Source organism: Phyllobates terribilis, unplaced genomic scaffold, assembly GCF_046119375.1.
Source record: "Phyllobates terribilis strain yellow unplaced genomic scaffold, ASM4611937v1 Scaffold_11__3_contigs__length_659146591, whole genome shotgun sequence".
Lineage (NCBI taxonomy): Eukaryota > Metazoa > Chordata > Amphibia > Anura > Dendrobatidae > Phyllobates > Phyllobates terribilis.
In genome coordinates, this window is record NW_027362771.1 from 411,574,922 (window position 1) to 411,592,984 (window position 18,063).

Consider the following 18,063-nt stretch of genomic DNA (forward strand, 5'->3'; position numbering starts at 1 on the left):
GTCTGCACAAACGGTTAGATGTCCACAGATGGGGGTTGTGCTCACTGTGCAGGACGCTTGGGATTTGCCACAGAAGACCAGGATTGGCAAAGTCGCCACTGGCGCCCAGTGCTCTTCACAGATGAAAGCAGGTTCACACTGAGCACATGTGACAGACGTGACAGAGACTGTAGACGCTGTGGAGAGCGATCTGCTGCATGCAACATCCTTCAGCATGACCGGTTTGGCAGTGGGTCAGTAATGGTGTGGGGTGGCATTTCTTTGGAGGGCCGCACAGCCCTCCATGTGCTAACCAGAGGTAGCCTGACTGCCATTAGGTACCGAGATGAGATCCTCAGACCCTTTGTGAGACTATATGCGGGTGCGGTTGGCCCTGGGTTCCTCCTAATGCAGGACAATGCCAGACCTCATGTGGCTGGAGTGTGTCAGCAGTTCCTGCAAGATGAAGACATTGAAGCTATGGACTGACCCGCCCGTTCCCCAGACCTGAATCCGATTGAGCACATCTGGGACATCATGTCTCGCTCCATCCACCAAAGTCACATTGCACCACAGACTGTCCAGGAGTTGGCGGATGCTTTAGTCCAGGTCTGGGAGGAGATCCCACAGGAGACCACCCGCAACCTCATCAGGAGCATGCCCATGCGTTGTAGGGAGGTCATACAGGCATGTGGAGGCCACACACAATACTGAGCCTCATTTTGACTTGTTTTAAGGACATTACATCAAAGTTGGATCAGCCTGTAGTGTGTTTTTCCACTTTAATTTTGGGGGTGACTCCAAATCCAGGCCTCCATTGGTTAATAAATTTTATTTCCATTGATGATTTTTGTGTGATTTTGTTGTCAGCACATTCAACTTTGTACAGCACAAAGTATTCAATGAGAATATTTCATTCATTCAGATCTAGGATGTGCTATTTGAGTGTTCCCTTTATTTTTTTGAGCAGTGTAATTTACAGATCTTATGAAGATCACAGCCAAAGAGATCTACAATAAGGCAGATGACGTACCTGTGTATGATAATGGTCTGGTGTTGGTAATCTGGCGAGCTTTCATTGCTTGCTGTTGCCTCTCCAATTCTGCCAGCATGTCTCCTAAATCTAGCTGAACTGGTGTCTTGCTTTTCTTACCAGATGCTTTAGATAATGCTTCCTGTAAAGCAGACGAAGGCCATGGAATATGATGCTACCAGAATTACTCACATGAAAAAGCTCTCCACCACTAAAAATATTATGAGAAGCTTATAATCACCAGGTTATCTTACTAATTACTTGTAGGTCACAAATCAAACAATAATTCACTGCTGCTGGGAATTTGTGAGATTTCATTCTTTGATCATGTAACATGGAGTGAGGCAGATGAGACACCCCTGATCACATCCACAATCACATGTCCACCTTGGACCGGCTGGCTAATCTGCCTGCTGTGCACACTTATTTGCATCTATTCTGATTGCACCTGTTGCATAAAGGAACAAGAGCACGATAGAAGGAAGCATCTAGAGTGCCCTGGGGGAGCAACATGATACAGGCTAGAGGGCAGAAAAGAAGGGAAAAGTGCACAGGGTGCTTGAATATATGGCTCCCCCGTCAAGCTGAAAAGATGAATATGAACACTACGGTGATATTAGCAGATCAAATTGCTGGAAAATGAGATTATTCAATTCATACAGATGAGAGATCTCTTGTAGACAAGTGTACAGCATAAAAAGGGAATTTTCTATAAAGCTCAGAAAACCCCTCTAAACGAGCATGTTTTATATGCATAACAAAGCTGGTATTGCAGTTCATATAGGTCTGTATTACAGAGCCAACACGCTCCAGGAGTGGCCGTACTGTGCCTACATACAGGACCATATTCTCAGTGACAACCACTGCTCCTGGGAGAGAATCCCATATAGAATGGGTGAGGAGATAAAGGTGTTTTCTATATGGCAAGATACAGAAATCTATTGTAAGTGTTGTGTAGCTGATCTGTACAACAATACATTGTAATAAGATCAAGCAAATAGAGCACTTACCTTAAGGCCACATTCACATGTCCAGTATTTTACATCAGTATTTGTAAGCCAAACCCAGGAGTGGGTGATGAATACAGAAGTGGTGACATGTTTCTATTATACTTTTCCTCTGATTGTTTCTCTCCTGATTTTGACTTATAAATACTAATGTAAAATACTGAATGTGTGAATGTGGCCTAAAATAAATGTATTTTCCCGAGAGGAATGATTCACAAACCTGGAGCTTTTTCTGTTCCATGCTTATTTCAGAATATTCCTGGGCGGTGGCCAAAGCAGCAGCAAGAGCTTTCTTTTTTTGACTTTTTGCACGTTTTGGTACAGACGTTGTAATGGGGATTGGAGTCTGAACAATGTTAATGGGGGAATTTTCTGGTAAACCATCCAACTGGAAAAAAAAAAATGAGAAAGACAACAAATGATGGGGGGAGGCACTGTCAATGGTTTAAAGAGTAATATTTTAATAATTTTGTCCAGCTTGTAAAGTAATGAAACTTTGCAAATCACTTTAAATTAGGGGATTTGTCCTCATTCTTGTAAAAAAAAAGTTGCATGTAAGTGGCTTCCCCTATTTCCTTGCCTTTTGCTACATTTAAATCATTTGGAGCACAGGTGATGGTAGTGAGTCAGTCAGCTCAGCACCATTGTCTCACTAGGGGCTCATTCAGATGTCCATGCAATCGATCCAATCTTGGACTGCAATGCATTGACTCGCTGCGAATCACCCGACCGGAGCAGGACAGCTCATGTATTTCTATGAGGCTTTAAGGAGCGCTGCAGCCAAGTCTGTGCATTTCTATCAGAGATTGGACATCTGAATGAGCCCTAACTCTGGGAATAATCACTCAAGGAGACTGCTGTGACAAGCATAACACTCACAGGAGACAGGTGCTGACCTTTTCACTGCCAGCATCGGTACTGCAAATGAGTACATTCTGATATTAATTCATTTAAAGTCAGGCATAATAGGCTAGGGAATAAACAGGGGTTTGGACGCATAATTTTTTATTTTTACGCGGAAATGAAAATAAATCTCCTAATACAGTAATTTGCAAAGATTCTTAATTTGGTCCAGCACAGAAAGTTAATTAGAAAAAATGGAAATTTAGTTACGCTTTAAACATTATAAATTTCTACATACTGAGATTCATATAAAAAAAAATAAATGTAAATTACTGAGATCTATCAATTTATGTAAATTCTCTACACAGGAAATAATGACTTCCCAGTGTATTAGAAATTAAAAAGTGAACCTGACAGCGGACTAAGACGCTGGCAGCATAATTCAGCAAGGTAGGTTTTACTCTGGAACGTTGCAGTGAAAATGTACCATATAAAGCGGGCAGGAGACTAGTTCAAGAGGCTGGTCACAGACACACACATGTAAGGAGAAACCAGTCACAAAAGAAGAGCAGGGCAGGAGAAGTGCCCCAAGGTAAATCATACCGGACTGAAATCACAGCCAGACTGATTCGTGCTGCCCGTGGAATCAGCTGTCATGTTCCCTTTAACTAATGAACTTCCACCTACCACTTTAGCTGGTATCTTTGGTTGTGTTTCATTTCTTGAAGCCACAGAGCTGCTGTTTAATTCTGGAAACTCATCTTCATCCTTAGTTTAATACAAATAAAATGCAAATCAACAGTTTTATTTAAAACAAAAACAAGCTCAGAATACATTTTTGTATGGGATAATAATGCCATGTTTTAATCTATTCTTCCTATAAGACAATCTACATGAAATCAGAGGAAGAAAAGGCAAGATGTAGTGTGACCTCTGTTATACTTGCAGGAACAGTCATGCTGCAATTAACTCATGACAAAAGACCTGTCTAAATGGACCTGTCTAAATGACGGCAGCTCTGCAGGGTTAAAACTGTCGACAGGTTAACGTCAATTGAAAATTCTTTTAGACCCTATGGACATCAGGAGGACCAAAGCTATGAAAATACATTACCTCAAAGTAGAGCTGCTCATGGCTTTGATCAGATCTGCTTAATTGTGCTGTACTCCCACTTTTACCATCCTGCTTCCTATGGATAGTTTGTCTTCTTTCAGATGACGTACTCTGCCCTCTCACACGATACCCAAGCTATGGTCACAACAAAAAACAGACAATTAAAATTGCTCTATAAAACCACATATTATTGGCATCCTCTCATCAGAATGCGGTCAACATAATGATCGATTGCCACCATCAGAGATTATCAGAAGATACTTGTTTCCAAGGCAAGGAGCTTGTGATTACATGCGCCTTGTTAAATATACAGCATGCAAGCACTGCTCTGAAGCTGGTCAGACTGCTGGATCCGGCCTGTGCTTCTCCGATACTGCAGAGGTAAAGCTGCCTCTGCTAACAGCATCTGAGAGAACATGGTTCAGGTGCCATTCCGAACGGTCATTTGTCAGGAGTGCAAACAGGAAGCTGGAAGGCAGGGGGAGCAGTGCGCTCCTGAAGGCAGGGGGAGCAGTGCGCTCCTGAAGGCAGGGGGAGCAGTGCGCTCCTGAAGATAGAAGACGATAACAATTCTAACACTATGTTAAATGGAAAATGCCATTTTAACATTCTAGCACTTAATTAAGATGACAATACTATCCAGAGTACAAAATGGTTTCATTACAATTACCTGGAGATAGCAACATTTCAACCCTGACTAACAGTGTGATAAAGACCCATCAGTTCTTCAGGATCAATGCATTGTCTCCCTGCATTGGTAATAAATAATAAAAAGGAGCCTTTTGTACTTTGGATGCTGTCACCATCTACATTTACTGCTTGGATTTCTTTGAGGTCTGGGGATTGTTCTCTTTTTGGAGTACCTGCCTTCCTGACACTGTATGGTTATCACTTAAAGGTTGATGCTGTCCCATTTGTTTGCCATCTTTACATATTAGCTTCTAAAGGAGCAAAAATTGGAAATCATGCTTTACTACCGGGCAATAGTTTAGCACTAACACTACTGCTGTGCTAATGTAAAAGAAAAATTAAAACTGTAAAATAAAATGTCTTTATGCATCTGTATGTGGACTGTAACATGAGGGTAGCACGGAGGTTAAGAAGAAAAAAAATAAGTACATCTGTTATAAAATAATATGTTACCTGAGCATTGTTACGTGATTCTGCTTGTCTCCCACCTCTTGAGAAAGCTGGACTTTTTTCGTTCCAGGGTCTTTTCTGAGTAGCCTGGGAAGCTACATTGGCCCAACTTCCTCCTGCATTTAATAGATACAGAAAAGTCAAATATCTTCTTAATTGTTATCACAATTGCTATAAAATCGACTCCTGTGCTGAGATAATCTTATAAATGTGCCCCTGCTGTGTACTGTGTAATGGCTGTGTCTGACCGTGCAGGAACGTGGTCTGATCATACCACATCTCCTGGGCAGGAGAGGAAGCAAAAGAGTATACAGACATTACAGCACGGGATCACAGCGGATTCTTTCTGTCAGTGACATTTCACTGTCTGTTTTTAAACAACATTTTACCTCAAAGAAAGAATCAGATGTGATCCTGCTATAATGTCTGTTAACGCTTTTGCTTCCACCCCTGCCCAGGAGATGTGGTATGATCAGACCTGTTCATGCACGGTCAGACACAGCCATTACACAGTACACAGCAGGGGCACATTTATACCAACACAGCCAATTGAGGAGTCTATTTTTATTCCAAGACTTGTTGATTAAAATATGCTTTTGTTTGTGGCTCAACCCCTTTAAGCAGTTTTAACGTCAAAATAAAAATGGTGGGGTCCCCTGAGAAAGTGGTGGCCCTGGGCAATTGACCAGTTTTCCCACCCTCGCATATACCGGTCCTGACTGTAACTAGCGTTTATTTTTGGAGTATGTCTTCTATTTCAAGCATACTCTAAAAATCATGTAAAATCAAGCTAGGGCTTATTTTTGGGGTAGGTTTAATTTTTGGGGAAACATGGTATTAACTATCATATGCCCTAAAGCCAACCAATATGGCTGCACTTCTTGTTATTACTTTTGTAAAAATGCTCACCACAACAAAAAAGAAAAATTTCAATATCTCCAAGAGTAAACAACCAAACTTTTGGCTGCTGCTCTAGCTGCCGATATATTAATGTATGACACATGTCTGGAGTCTGAACATTTTAAAAAGAAGGAGTTTTAGGACCGCAAATCCAATTATATGCAAGAGATCTTTCTAAACTAATGTGTAACTTATGTGATACCAAGAAAAAGGATAGTGTTACCTGTACATACAGCCACTTCAGCAACCTGGAAAAAGAAGATTAAATCATTTTTAATAAAAATGGAATATGGAAAATATTTTGGGTGTGATTTAGTGAATGTCTTACAGGTGTATACACTTACTCAACTTTCTAAACACCCATCACCAATTGTTTTATTAGTTTATTAAAAAAAATATCAATTATATTTTTCTGACTGACCACTTTCTTCCATGGTACAAAAAGAAGAACTGTGCAATCTGTAGCAAAATCATCTTCATGCATAACAATGCAACATCTCATGGTGCAAAAAACGCCTGTGCGGCATTGGCTGCTATGGGCATAAAAGTAGAAAAACTCATGGTGTGGCCACCCTCCACCCCTGACCTCAAGCCTATTGAGAACTTCTGGGGTATCCTCAAGCAAAAAATTTGATTGTGGAGGCAGTTCACATCAAAACAGCAGCTCTGGGAGGCTATACCGACATCCTGCAGAGAAATTCAAGCAGAAACTATCCAAAGCTCCCAAATTCAATGGATGCAAGAATTGTGAAAGTGGTATCAAAGAAGGGTCCTAGGTTAACACAGGGGAGGCGGTGGTCCCCATGCCTTCATCCTTATTTACAATTGTGTGAGGTAATTAAGTTTTCTGTCTAATGTGATTTACTTATATATCCTGTGATGTGGATTGGTTATCTACCTAGTATATAGGATATTTTTCATATTAGCGGAGTGGATTATGCTATGGTTTTATAAACATCTGTGTTACCCATATATATATATTTTTTGATTGGTTCATGGTTTGACCCCCCATGTTTGTAGTACAGGTATTTATCAGTTTTTATACCTTTATTTTAAAGAATATCTAATAAATATATTATATTTTAAACCTAATACTCATTTCATTTGTTGTGTTTTGGATTTATGTGTCCTACACAAGGTGCTGTTATTATATTCTAGAGTTTTGGTAGAATATTATCTTTCCCTTTGGATACCATTTGGAACTTGTTTGGATTACGTAATTTGGCCTGTTAAGATATTTTGGATTGAAAAAGCTTTTGGATTTCAGTAAATGTGAACTCCTAATGCTGGAAATTCAACAAATGACCATTTTCAGTTCTTTATAACCTAGAAAATGTTTGGAAACTTTGCTCTGCATAATTATGTGTAACAGTTTTGAAACAATTTTGTTTTTGTTTTAAAAAAAAAAAAAAAAAAAAAAATACTGTTATCAGGAGGTTTGTCCAATAAAATTTGATTCATACTCTAATGGTCGATGATTTGAACATTATACCAATTCATTTAGGAAAATCATTGAAAAATATCATCTGCTAATTTGGGAGCAGTGTCACTTTATAAGGTAATAATTCTGGAAGGCTTCAACTTGCACAGGCGATTCTTATTGTTTTTTCTTGACATTGTGCTTCATGTTAGTGGTAAACTTAGGTTGATATTATTTGAGGTTATTTATGAAAATAGCAAAAACTTTAGAAAAACTCTGTTTTTGAACTTTCAATTTTTTTGCGCTTAAAACATATCACACAAAAATAATTCATAAACAACATTTACCAATTGTCTACTTCACATCAGCATAATTTTTTTAACTTTTTTTTGTTAGAAATGTAAAAAAAGGTTAATGTTTAGCAGCAATTTTTCATTTTCCAAAGAAAAATTTAAAAAGCCTATTTTAATAGGGACCACTTCACATTTGAAGTGACATTTAGGGCCCAATATGTCAGAAAATGCCCAAAAGTGACCCCATTATTAGGCTGCGTGCCCACGTTGTATATTACAAGCATATATGCTGCGGAATTTCCGCAGCGTAAACGCTTGTAAAACGCATGTATATCCGCACCCCATGGTCCCCAATGGCATTCCGCAATGTCAATGCCCATGCTGCGGATTTTTCCGCAGCATGTTCAATAATTTTGCGTTTCCGCATGCGGAATCAATGTGCGGATGGTACCCAAGTCTGGAGGAGAGGAGACTCTCATCCAGACCTGGGTACCAAAGAACCTGTAAAAAAAAGAATAAAATAAAGTTTATACTTATCTTCTGATGTTTTCCCTCCGTCGCGCTTGTTTGTGAAGGACCTGCCACGTCATTGAGTCATGTGACCCATCACATGACTCAATGACGTCACCGCAGGTCCTGCACACAACAGCGTGAGCAGCTCAAGACTCCGGACGGGGCAGATAATGCATCGGAAGGTGAGTATAAACTTTATTTTTTTATTTTTTACCATTCTGATTCTTTTTTTTTTTTAACTATTACTTGGTCACACTATATAAATCCATGCCGGTTGCATGGATTTATATAGTGTGAACAAGTTGTCAAGCACTTTTCCAAGTGATGCTTAAATCACTTGGAGAAGTGCTTGATAACCCGCATGCGGAAATGCATGCAAATACGCTGCAAAGATGCCTCACAAACGCTTCTACCTGTAAAATCCGCATGCGATTTTCCCGCCAGGGAGAAGCGTAAAAAATATGCTTCAGTTCCGCAATGTGGGCACTTAGCCTTAAAAGTGCACCTCTCAAGATAATCAGAACCACATTTAGAAAGTTATATATACACAAAAAAGAGTGCGCTAATAAAAACTTTTCAAAGCTAAATCAGATACCAAATAAATTTTAAATGACCTTTTGAACCATTTAAGTGTATTGCATGAAAGAAGCAATCATCCAATGGAGTTGTTCCCACCGTAAAAGGGATGTATTATATGCAGAATGTGCCACGACCTTCACGATATATAACGTAAAGTTACATAATGGTGGTCGTGTGGGCACAGGAGCTGGGAGCTCAATGCAAATGCTGGCCAAGCTCAGGCTGTCACGGCCAGGCGCGGTGCCCGCACAGCCTCAGGCTAATTAAACCCCTATATGCCACCATTGATATTGATCGCAACATTTATGGGGAAAGCAGAGGGAGGGGGCTTCCTCTCACTGGCAATTGGCGCCCCCCGCGATATCATCACGAGGTCCCGATCTTTGCCATGGCAATCCGAGGTCATCATGATGATCTCCGGGTGTGCCAGCTACGGTGGCCTTTTAAGACCATGAACAAAGCATGGTCTTAGAGGCTTCTGTCAACGTAGTACTGACAAGCTTAATGCATTGCAATGCATTATACCAGCAATCAGAGTAATAAAAGTAAAAGTCCCATAGAGGGACTAAGTAAGACGAAAAAAAAAAAAAAAGTTGTAAAAACATGTTACTAAATTTGTAAAAATAAAAAAAATGAAAAAAATTATACCACTAAATATGTAAAAACAAAAAGAGTACACATTTTGTATGGTCGCGTCCGTAACAACAAACTATAAAACTATCACACCAGATAAATCCCTTCAGTGAACACCGTAAAAAAAAAAAAAAAAAGAAAGAAAAAATGGCTTTTTCATCATACCAAACAAAAAGTGGATTAAAACGCGATCAAAAAGTTGAATGTAAATAAAAATAGCATAGCTGAAAACATCATCTTGTCCCTCAAAAAACAAGCTGTCATACAGCTCCATCTGCGGGGAAATAAAAATGTTATAGATCTCAGAATAAAGCGATGCAAAACAATTCTTCGTTCTATAGAATATTTTCTATTGTGTAAAAGCATATCGCTGTAATTGTACTGACCAGAAGAATAAAGCTGCCTTATCAATTTTACCACAGAGGACGGCATAAAACCCCCCCCCAAAAAACAAACTTGAAGGGGGGACTCTGCTCCTCTGGCACTTAAGGGCTCTGTATACAGAGTGTGCAAACTATTCTGCTGTTCCAATAGTCAAATAGCGCTCCTTCCCTCCCGACTATCGCTGTGTGGCTAAGTAGTACTGTACAGCCACATATGGGGTATTGCCACATTCAACGGAAATTGTGTGACAAATTTTGGTCCCATTTTTTCCCATTTAAAAATGTAAAATCTGGGACTAAACAAAATTTTTGTGGTAAAAATGTAACTATTTTTTCTTCACGGCCCAATGGTATAAAACGCTGACATGTGGTGTCAATAGGATCACTGCACCCTTAGGAAACTTGTTCAAGAATTCAGCACATCCATCCAAAGGTAATAAAACAGACTGATCTTTAGATAAAGTCCATATAAAACACGAACCAGTTGATGAGACATTAAAATCTGATGCGTTTCTGTCAACTGCCCTTAGTCATGGAATGAGAATACTGCACCCTTAGAAGAATTCATTGGGCGGTATAGTTTGTAAAAGGACGTCATTTTCTCCTTTTACCCCTTCTGAAAATTAAAAACTTGGGGCCAATGCAACATTTTAGTAGGGGGAAAAAAAAAAATTCATCGAAGGGTGCAGTGCACGTATTAACATCACTGGAGACATCATTTTATACCATTGAGCAGTGAAGAAAAGATAATGACATTTTTACCAGTGTTGTTTTAGCCCCAAGTTTTGCATTTTTAAAAGTGCCAATAGGAGAAGTTAGGCAACATATTACGTATTCAGTTTTCTACTGCATACGCAGATGCCCCGTGTGTCATTGGAAACTACTTTTGGGGCACAGTGCAAAGCTCAGAAGGGAAGGAGCGCCATAGATTGTAGTGCAGATTTTACTGTTATGGCTTGCTGGTGCCATGTCACATTGGCAGAGCCCCTGAGGTGCAAGAACAGCAGACTCCACTTAAGTGACCCCATTTTGCAAACTACACCTCTCAGTGAATTCATCTAGGGGTGCAGTGAGCATGTTGACATCAAAGGAGAAATCACAAAATTTTACAATATAGGGCGGTGAAGAAAAAGCAATTACATTTGTACCATTAAAATGTCGTTTTAGGCCTAGATTTTACATTTTCACAAGGGAAAAAAAAGGAATCGGTAAAAAAAAAAAAAAGGGGACTCCATAATGTGTGTCACAATTTCTGCTGAATGTGGCAATACCCCATATGCAGCTGTACAGTACTGTTTGGCCACATGACAGGGCTTGATAGAAAGGAGCACTATTTGACTTTTGGAACACAGATTTTCTGAGAATAGTTTGCAGACTCCATTTGCACAGCTCCTAAATGCCAGAACAACAGAAATCCCCCTCAAGTGACCCCATTTTTTGAAAACTACATCCCTCTGGGAACTCATTTACTGGTGTAGTGATAATTTGGACTCCATGGGTGGTTTCCAGGAACAAGAACGCAGTGGATGTGGCAAAGTAAAAATTCTAAATATGCCAATATAGTGACCAATACATTGTAGTGCCCATCTCATGCTTCTGGAGACACGCATCCCATAAATTAAGTGGGTCTCCTCGCTCTAATAATGGCAAACATCTGAATGCTGGCTGTGGTTTAGGCACCCTTATTTTTGTGTGTTGAGTTGAAGTTTTATTGGTAGCATTTTGGGGTACATAACATATGGATCACTCTTAAGGTTTGGTTCACATTTATCCTGTGCTCTATGTACATTGGCGTTTCCATATTAATCTCTGAAATACATGATTCACATAAAACCCTCCATGTATCCATTCACTACAATGAGGCAGCAGAGTTACTTTGGACTCTCTGTGGCCTCTTTTCTGTGGTGTCCATCTTTTCAGAGGCACACTAAACTGTGGTCGACCGCACTTTTGTGCACCACTGAAAAAAAACAGATCGCTAGATGATAGCACAGACAGCATCCACAGTGTCTCCATCTGCCTCACTGCAGTGAATTTTCCATCAGGGGTGTTGTCTAAATAATGTATTTTCAGAGATATACACCGCAATCCCAATGTAAGTACCCAGCACAGAGAGCAGGATAAATGTGAGCCGAGCCGAGCCTGCCTCTTAGGGAGGCAGAATGAATAAATCAACAGCGGTTAAATAACTGCATTTTTTTTTTATTTATTTTATTTTTTTTTTTTACTTTTAACGACATTCATGGGATATAGGTGATAAGACCACTTTATTCTTCGGGTCAAAACGCTTACAGCGATGATAGATTTATATAGTGGGGATTTTTTAGGATTTGCCACTTTTACACACAAATACTTTTTTTTTTTTTTTCTTTTTTACTAAGAAAAAAAGGTTTTACATCACCATATCTTGAGAGCTACAATTTTTCTGCTGATAATCATGCGAGGGCTTGATTTTTGTGGGATGAGTTGTAGATTTTATTGGTATCATTTTGGGGTGAACAACATTTTTTTGACTGCTTTCTATTCTGATTTTTGGGAGGCAGAGTGAACAAACAGCAGCAATTCAGGAATTGTTTTTTGGGTTTAATTTAGGTTATTCACTGTGTGCTAAAAGTAGTTACACAGTTTATTCTTCAGGACAGTACAGTTACAGCAATACCACATTTATGTAGTTTTTTAGGTTTGTGGCTTTTACACAAAAAGTATTTTATAGAAAAAAAAATTGTTTTGCCATCACTGTATTCTGTGAGCTTTAGCACTAATATTTTTCCGCTGATGGAGCAGAGTTGGAGCTTTTTTTTTTTTTTTTTAAGAGACAAGAAGGCGTTTTCAGGGATACCATTTTTATTTACATACGACTTTTTGATTGCACTTTATTGCACTTTTTGTTCGGTGAAGTGACAGTTTTTTTTTTGTTTTTTTTTACGGTGTTCACTGTAGATGTTAAATAGTGTGACAGTTTTATAGATCAGGTTCTTCTGGATGCAGCGATAACAAATATGGATACTTATCTTGTTTATTGTTGTTTTTACCCAAAAATTGCTAAATTTATTGGAGTAATATTTCTTCACAATTTTTTTGCATACTTTGTTTTTCTTTTTTATAATTTTGTACAGGATTTTTTAAACTTTTTTTTGTTTTACTTAGTCCCTCTATGGGACTTTAACTTATTTCTCTGATTACAGCTGTCAGTTTCACGCTGACAAAACGACTTTTTCACCCTGCTTATAGCAGAGCCTAACAGGCTACCTTAGATGACAGACAAGGTGGTCATAATTTGAGCTCCTGCTGCCATGGCAACTATCGGCAGTCTGAAATCGCATCGCAGAGGTACCAATACGGTGAGAAAGGGAGCACCCTTTCCTAACCTTCTAAATGCTGTGATCACTATTGATTGTGGCATCTAGAGGGTTAAACAGCCAAGGCGGATGTGGGCAATGTCAGTTAAGCCGAGCTCCAGGCTGCGATCATTTGGGAAAAGCTCTTGTGCCCACATAATCGCTAAGACATACCGGTACATCCATTTGTGGGAGGGAACACACTTCAAAATAGGACATGCCAGTATGTTCAATATCAGGAAAGGGCTAAAAAAAATTCAAAAATAATATCGGGGCAATACTTCTAGGACAGTCATCATTTGGTGATAAGTTCTCTATAGTATAAAAATACATGCACCTTAACACATACGTACTGTGAGATATTACATGAAAACCTACATTGACAGCAGAAGCTGTGCAGTCAGCGTGCCTTGAACACATTGCAGCTCCTTGGCAGTGCTTCGGACTGCAGTACCCGCTGTCACTATCAATATCTGCCTCACTCGCACCCTGTTCACTAGACGACTCTGCGGTAGGGTGAGAGGACCGCCTCCGTCTTGCTTTTGTTTTCCAAGGTGTTGAACCCATGCTTTCAGAGAGTGATTTGTTGGCTATTTCATTTGGAAAATCTGAAAATAGAAGGAGGGACAATTCAAAATTGTAGACTAAAGCATCAGCTGTGAGGTGATGAAGACTGAATGTAAAATTGTAGACTGATTCAGAGCTTTCTCACGTGGTTTTTGGGTACAAACTTGCATATTCCGTACAAAACCCCAAGAAAAATTAATTTATTTAGTATGACTACTTATAAAGCACCATCATATTCTGCAGCACTTTACAGACATTATGCACACTGTCCCCATTGGGGCTCACAATCTAAATTCCCTATCAGTATGTCTTTGGAGTGTGGGAGGAAACCGGGGAATCCGGAGGTAACCCAAGAAAAACACGGGGAGAACATACAAACTCCTTGCGAGGTTTCCTTTGTCGGATTTGAACCCAGGACCCCAGTGCTGCAAATCAACAGTGCTAACCACTGAGCCACCGTGCTGTCTGTACACTTACAAAAAAAAATAAAAAATTTTGGATTTTTGTTTTGCATTGAATAAATCAGGGAGGGGAGTGAATTAAGTCCAGGGATCATGTCAGTAGTCCATGGCTGCCAGATGAGAGCCTCTTCTCCTTTGTACTCCCAGCGAGACTTCATAGTTTCAATGTGATGCAGATATGATGTTGCGCTGCACTTACTAATTAAGAGGCGTTGGGGATGCAGGGAAAAAGGCAATTCGTGTCCAGAGGTCACAGACTACTGACATGGCTGATGAACCAGGGTACTGGGAACAAAGTCACTCAACTCTATATAATCGCAATGGTGTTCATACAGTAACAATTTTTACTGGTGAGTTTCCAAAATTAAATTAAGTGACAAGCCAGATTGATTCTGCACCAAAACCGAAGCATGCAGGGACACCTGCCTTATCTCCATAAAGATCTGCGGCTGATTAAATCACAAATATGCCTCAGAAACCAGATTTTCAGCCTCTGATTTCTGCAGTGGATTCCGGAGCCAATGGAGAGCAGATTTCACCGACATGCAATTCCTCTGTGAGAATGTATTGTAATGTTTTAGCAGTAAAAGTAATAGTTACCCGTTTGCTGACAAGCATCAACCAACAAAACAATTTTGGAGCGAGCATCAGGGCCTGCTGCACAGGTCTCCTTCTGTACCGCCACGCTTTTCATCGGTGGTCTCTTGCATTTTATCTGTGGCATTAGTTGCTGGGGCTGCTATAAAGGAAAAGTTCCAACAGAGTTAGATTTGATGCCATTTATTTATAGCACTGCAAAATATACTGTTGCACGGCATTAAGTCAAAATTATCAAGTGCGCACTGTTTAAATTTAATATTCTAAAATACATTTCTATAACCCTGGCATCAAAATTACTAGCCAAACACTAAAACCTACTTGTAAGAAAATAGAAAAAAAAATATCGGTACCTTCTATAGTACAAAAATGCCTACATGGAAGATAGCGGGAGTTCATTATTAGTACAGTATGCTGCACTATTCTACAATAGAAAATGAGCCCTAGACGTCACTTTTTAGGATTGCAATCAATTACAAAAGGAATCTTATCCAGTCTTAGGCTATGTTCACATGCTGCTTTTACATGCACACTTTTTTTCTTGACTGAATTTGACAATTATAGTCCTTTTGAAATCTGCAGCATGTCAGTTCTTTCAGCATTTTTGCAGTGTTTTTCACACATAGAAAGCAATGAGAATGTGAAAAACAAACGCTGTAAAAAACGCAACAGATGTTTTTGCGGTGCGTTTCGCAGCTTTTTTGGTGACTAAAACTAGCTTTATTAAACATGTATTGTAGACAAAGCACATATGTAATCTACACCCAAGAAAGGCTGCAAAAAAACAAAACAACAACATGAGACAAAAAATGCTGCAAAATGGGTGTTTTGAAAAGTGTTTTTACTGCCAAGAGAGCAAGTTTTGGCTGCAGAAAACAATGCAACAAAAATGCGGCGTCTGCACTTAGCCTTAAACATCCCTCCCCACAGTCAACCCAGTCACAAGTCTCCAAGCTCCTCTCTTCTTCTCATCCCACTACATGCACCACTGACCCATCACACCTACTCCAGTCTCTCTCTTCAGTCCTCACTACTCACCTAACTAAAATCGTCAACCTCTCCCTCTCTTCTGGTATCTTCCCCTCCTCCTTCAAATACTCCATTACTCCATTATTAAAAAAGTCCTCTCTTGACCCTTCCTGCACAAACAACTACAGACCAGTCTCGATCTTCAAATCTAAACTCTTGGAGCTCCTGGTCTACTCCCGCCTTACCCGTTACCTCTCCATTCACTCTCTTCGAGACCCATCACAGTCTGGCTTCCGCCCCCTACATTCTACAGAAACTGCACTCAAAGTAACCAATAACCTTCTGATAGCAAAACGTAATGGTGACTACTCTCTGCTCATTCTTCTTGACCTCTCTGCAGCTTTCGACACCGTTGACCACCACCTCCTACTCTCTATGCTCCACTCAATCAGCATAAAGGACACTGCTCTCTCTTGGTTCTCCTCCCACCTATCTGACCGCTCTTTCAGTGTATGGCTCGCTGGCTCCACTTTTCCCCCCTTCCTCTCACTATTGGGGTTCCTCAGGGTTCAGTCCTTGGTCCTCCTCTCTCTCTACACGGCCCCAATTGGACAGACCATCAGCAAATTTGACTTTCAGTACCATACTTATGCTGATGACACACAACTATACACTTCATCCCCTGACCTTACCCCACTGTACTACAGAACACCAGTGACTGACTGGCCGCAGTTTCCAACATCATGTCTACTCTCTATCTGAAACTCAACCTTCCCAAAACTGAACAACTTCTGTGCCTGCCGTCTACTCACCTCCCTAAATCTGACATCTCCCTCTCCGTGTGTGGCACCACAATAGCGCCGAGCCAGCAGGCACGTTTGTCTGGTCGTTGTGTTTGACAACAATCTTTCCTTCACCTTCCATATACAATCTCTTGCCTACTCTTGTCGCTTGCTCCTGAACAACATCTCTAGAATTCGCCCCTTTCTCATCATGGAAACAACCAAAACCCTCATTGTCACCCTGATCCACTCCCGCCTTGACTACTGTAACTCTCTATTAATTGGCCTCTCCCCTCTCCAGTCCATCCTTAATGCAGCAGCCAGGGTCATCTATCTGGCTAATCGTTACTCGGACACTTCCGCTCTGTGCCAGTCATTGCACTGGCTGCCCTTACATTATAGGATCCAAATTAAATAGGTTGTTCTCACCCACAAAGCTCTCCACAACGCGGCACCCCCTTACATCTCTTCCCTGATTTCTTTTTATCGGCCTACCCGTTTTATACGCTCCGCAAGAGACTTTCGACTAACATTCGCACTAATCCGTACCTCCCACTCCTGGCTCCAAGACTTCTCCTGAGCTGCACCTATTCTTTGGAATGCTCTACTCCAAGAAATTAGGATGAACCACACCTTACACAGTTTTAGGAACTCCCTAAAAACACACCTGTTTAGGGTGGCCTTTCATGTTCCCTAATCAAAGTCCTTTTATATTTTTGTAGCCCATTCACTATTTCTCCACACATAAGTCTCCACCAAAGTCCACCGCACCCAAAAGCACTACAAATAATGTCTGGTGACGAGCTCATGCAGCCTTTATGTATCCCTCATCCCCTCAAGATGGCTGGACCATCACTGTAAATAAGCCCCTGTATTTTGTGTTACCCACACCTCATTGTAGATTGTAAGCTCTTACGAGCAGGGTCGTCATTATTTTTGCTTTAATTATTGTATTATCTTTAACTATGTTACGTATAACTGTTGCATATGAACTTCTGAATTGTACAGCGCTGCGGAAAATGTTGGAACTATATAAATAAACATTATTATTATTATTATTAAACATTTTAAGGAAAAGAATCTGTCAGCTTCAATGAGAAGTCAGTTTTATTTGTATTCTAAAAGAAATGGCAATACTGGTGCAACTTACTTAAAGGAGTATTCCGGCTCCGCTCACCTCCACATCAGGAGAGGAGCAGGATCGGTGAGGTCACATCTACAGGTAGGTGATGTGCGTGATTGACAGGTAGTGGGCACCTGTCCTACCATTTAGAGTACGACAAGGGCAGATATAGAGACGATCACACTGGTGACCTAGCAGGTATTGGTACCAGCACTCGCCTTACACAAAGCTCTCGATGCAGAGAGGAGTGTGAGTGGAGCGCTGCTCTGCCGGTCCTCTGTTATAACGTCTAAAAAATTATTAATACATTTTCAAATAGATATTACAACTCTCCTGACACTAGCACTACTGATAGGACAGTGTCAGACTGAAGGGACACACCACATCCAG

General features: G+C 40.3%; 1 protein-coding gene across 1 annotated transcript in view; it reads right to left on the reverse strand.

Moving 5' to 3' along the window:
• SECISBP2L (SECIS binding protein 2 like) overlaps positions 1-18,063 on the reverse strand; it is a 42,945-nt gene that overhangs the window by 15,697 nt on the left and 9,185 nt on the right. Inside the window, exons 4-11 of the mRNA XM_073653075.1 lie at positions 14,803-14,941; positions 13,553-13,782; positions 6,239-6,263; positions 5,119-5,231; positions 3,976-4,110; positions 3,550-3,630; positions 2,240-2,407; positions 1,013-1,154 (exon numbers count right to left, since the gene is read on the reverse strand). Coding sequence (XP_073509176.1) covers positions 1,013-1,154; positions 2,240-2,407; positions 3,550-3,630; positions 3,976-4,110; positions 5,119-5,231; positions 6,239-6,263; positions 13,553-13,782; positions 14,803-14,941 — 1,033 coding nt within the window. The remainder of the gene's footprint in view (positions 1-1,012; positions 1,155-2,239; positions 2,408-3,549; positions 3,631-3,975; positions 4,111-5,118; positions 5,232-6,238; positions 6,264-13,552; positions 13,783-14,802; positions 14,942-18,063) is intronic.